This window comes from Olea europaea, unplaced genomic scaffold (genome assembly GCF_002742605.1).
Source record: "Olea europaea var. sylvestris unplaced genomic scaffold, O_europaea_v1 scaffold1004, whole genome shotgun sequence".
NCBI lineage: Eukaryota > Viridiplantae > Streptophyta > Magnoliopsida > Lamiales > Oleaceae > Olea > Olea europaea.
This window is the reverse complement of record NW_019227357.1, coordinates 339,841-341,962: the sequence shown is the minus strand read 5'-3', so window position 1 is coordinate 341,962 and position 2,122 is coordinate 339,841. Positions and strand designations below refer to the sequence as shown.

Below are 2,122 nucleotides of genomic sequence, written 5' to 3'. Positions count from 1 at the left end.
AAAAAAAAAAAAAAAGAAAAAAGAAAAAAGAGGTATAATTTTTTTCAATCTTGAAAAAAATCTAAAAAATTGGGTTTTTATAGTTTATTAATACCTCAAAATCCTTGGTTACTTTTGAGTAATATCCATTTTGTGGAGTTATATCATCGAAGTAAAGAACAGGGGCTGATGAAGCTAAAGCACCGATAGCAATGTGTGGATACTTGAGCCTAAACCATGAAGCCAGCACTGAAAATAATAGGATAATTTGAATTATACGTAAATTTACCACAAATTTAATAAAACTCAAATTTGTAATTAATTAAAATAAATGGATGATGGTATTGAATAATTCATGATTTGCTTACTTCCTCCATATGATCCTCCAATCACAATTATGGGAGAATCCTGAGCCGAAAGCTTTTCCTTTATGTGCAATAGCACCTCTGCATAATCAGCTATAGCTTGGGCTGAGTTGAAATATCCTCTAATGCTCTCATTTTTCATGGCTTCTTCCATTGATCCGAATGGGATTGATTTTCCATAATACCGATGCTTCAGAAAAACAAAATAAGTTAGAATAATATTCAAAATATTGTCTAATATAATATAAGAAACAGTATCCACATATTTATAGTAGTGTACTATAATCTTGCTCGAAAAATTTAGTTCTTTTTCTTCCTTATTTTTGATTAATTGCCATATTAATGAATCAAAAGAAGTTGAAATCTTGTTCAAAATACTGAATTGTACAAACATATATTACCTCTATATATACTTGAAGAGCCTTGAAATGAGGGGCATTTGCAGTTAGATAACCAACACTTTGTAGATCTTCATCCAATGGTGCTTCTGCACCAAGATATGCGAAGATTGGAGAGCTTGAATTTCCACCACCCCAGTATTTGAAATTGATTATATATCTTTGTTTGAAGGTGGCATAACTTTGGGGTCCATAGTTGAAGTGATCAAGAATTTGCGTGTAAAAATATGTTTTGAAATCCTTCGAAAGGAAAGAAGAAGATAAATTACTATCAGGGTTTCTTAAGATTGTTCTTATATGTGGAGTGAGCCTTGGAATTTTATATGGGACTGCAGAAACAGATTTTAAGATCAATGGAAGAAGAAGCAGCAAAAGAGGGTACACTTGATAGAAAAGTTTATAAGATTTTGATGGAGTACTTTTCCTAGCTTCCATCTTGATCCTTTAAGTGTGTTCCATGTCTGTATTCTGAAGGTGTGTATATATACAGAGAGATGCTGAAAAACATATAATTTTAACCTTAAATCTGGTATTGATGGGTGGTCCCGACTAAGATTTTAATGAAATTTAAAGGATTATAAACTCTAACGAATTCGTGGATTTAAATAGATTCCTACAAATTTCATAAAAATCTCATCAAATATGGTAATTATTGAGGATACCTAAATTTTAAGATTTTATTAAAATCTTAATTGGGAACACCTAAATTTTAATGGATTTCATTAAAACCCAATGCAATTTCAATTGAAGACACTTAAATTTAAAATGACTTTTAAAATTCATTACAATCTCGATTGAAAACACCTCTTTAGTTTGTGTTTGTTAAGTTAAAAAGTAAGATACGCTCCCTAATTGCAAAGGAGAGAGAATCAATTTTCTTATTTACTCTCCCAACTTTTTTCTTAAATTCTTCCTTAATATGAATAATTAAATACAAGAATTCATCATTTACCCATGGAAACTTTCCATCTTTTCTTGTATTTCCTTTCCTCGATTTTTTTTCCTCGTGTTTTCTACATTTTCTTTTCTTAACTCTTAACAACAAAAAATTCCTTTGGTTTTTCTTCTCCTTTTTATTTATTAAAGCATATTTAGTTGTGCTTAACAGTTACTATTTGTTTTATTTTTTAAAGAAGTAACTTCATAAAAATTATGTTAATCAAATTAAATTGTTCAAAAGTAATAATAAAAACATACAGTCCACATTAGACTTTATATGTCTCATACGGTTGTCTAATTAAAAATAGATTATGCAATTTTGCCATCATATTACATTACAATGGACTTAGCACGAACACTTTTAAAATATCCCGTAAACTTTTAGGTACAATCTAAATGTCACAAAATATACACTCCTAAATATTCCTCTACAAATTTTAC

The 2,122-nt window shown here is 29.3% G+C and overlaps 1 protein-coding gene across 1 annotated transcript in view; it reads right to left on the bottom strand.

The window, feature by feature from the left end:
- LOC111372488 (lysosomal Pro-X carboxypeptidase-like) overlaps window positions 1-1,213 on the bottom strand; it is a 4,518-nt gene extending 3,305 nt beyond the window's left edge. Inside the window, exons 1-3 of the mRNA XM_022994841.1 lie at window positions 746-1,213; window positions 348-534; window positions 80-228 (exon numbers count right to left, since the gene is read on the bottom strand). Of these exons, the coding sequence (XP_022850609.1) occupies window positions 80-228; window positions 348-534; window positions 746-1,177 (768 nt within the window). The 5' untranslated portion in view covers window positions 1,178-1,213. The remainder of the gene's footprint in view (window positions 1-79; window positions 229-347; window positions 535-745) is intronic.
- Window positions 1,214-2,122: the final 909 nt, after the last annotated feature.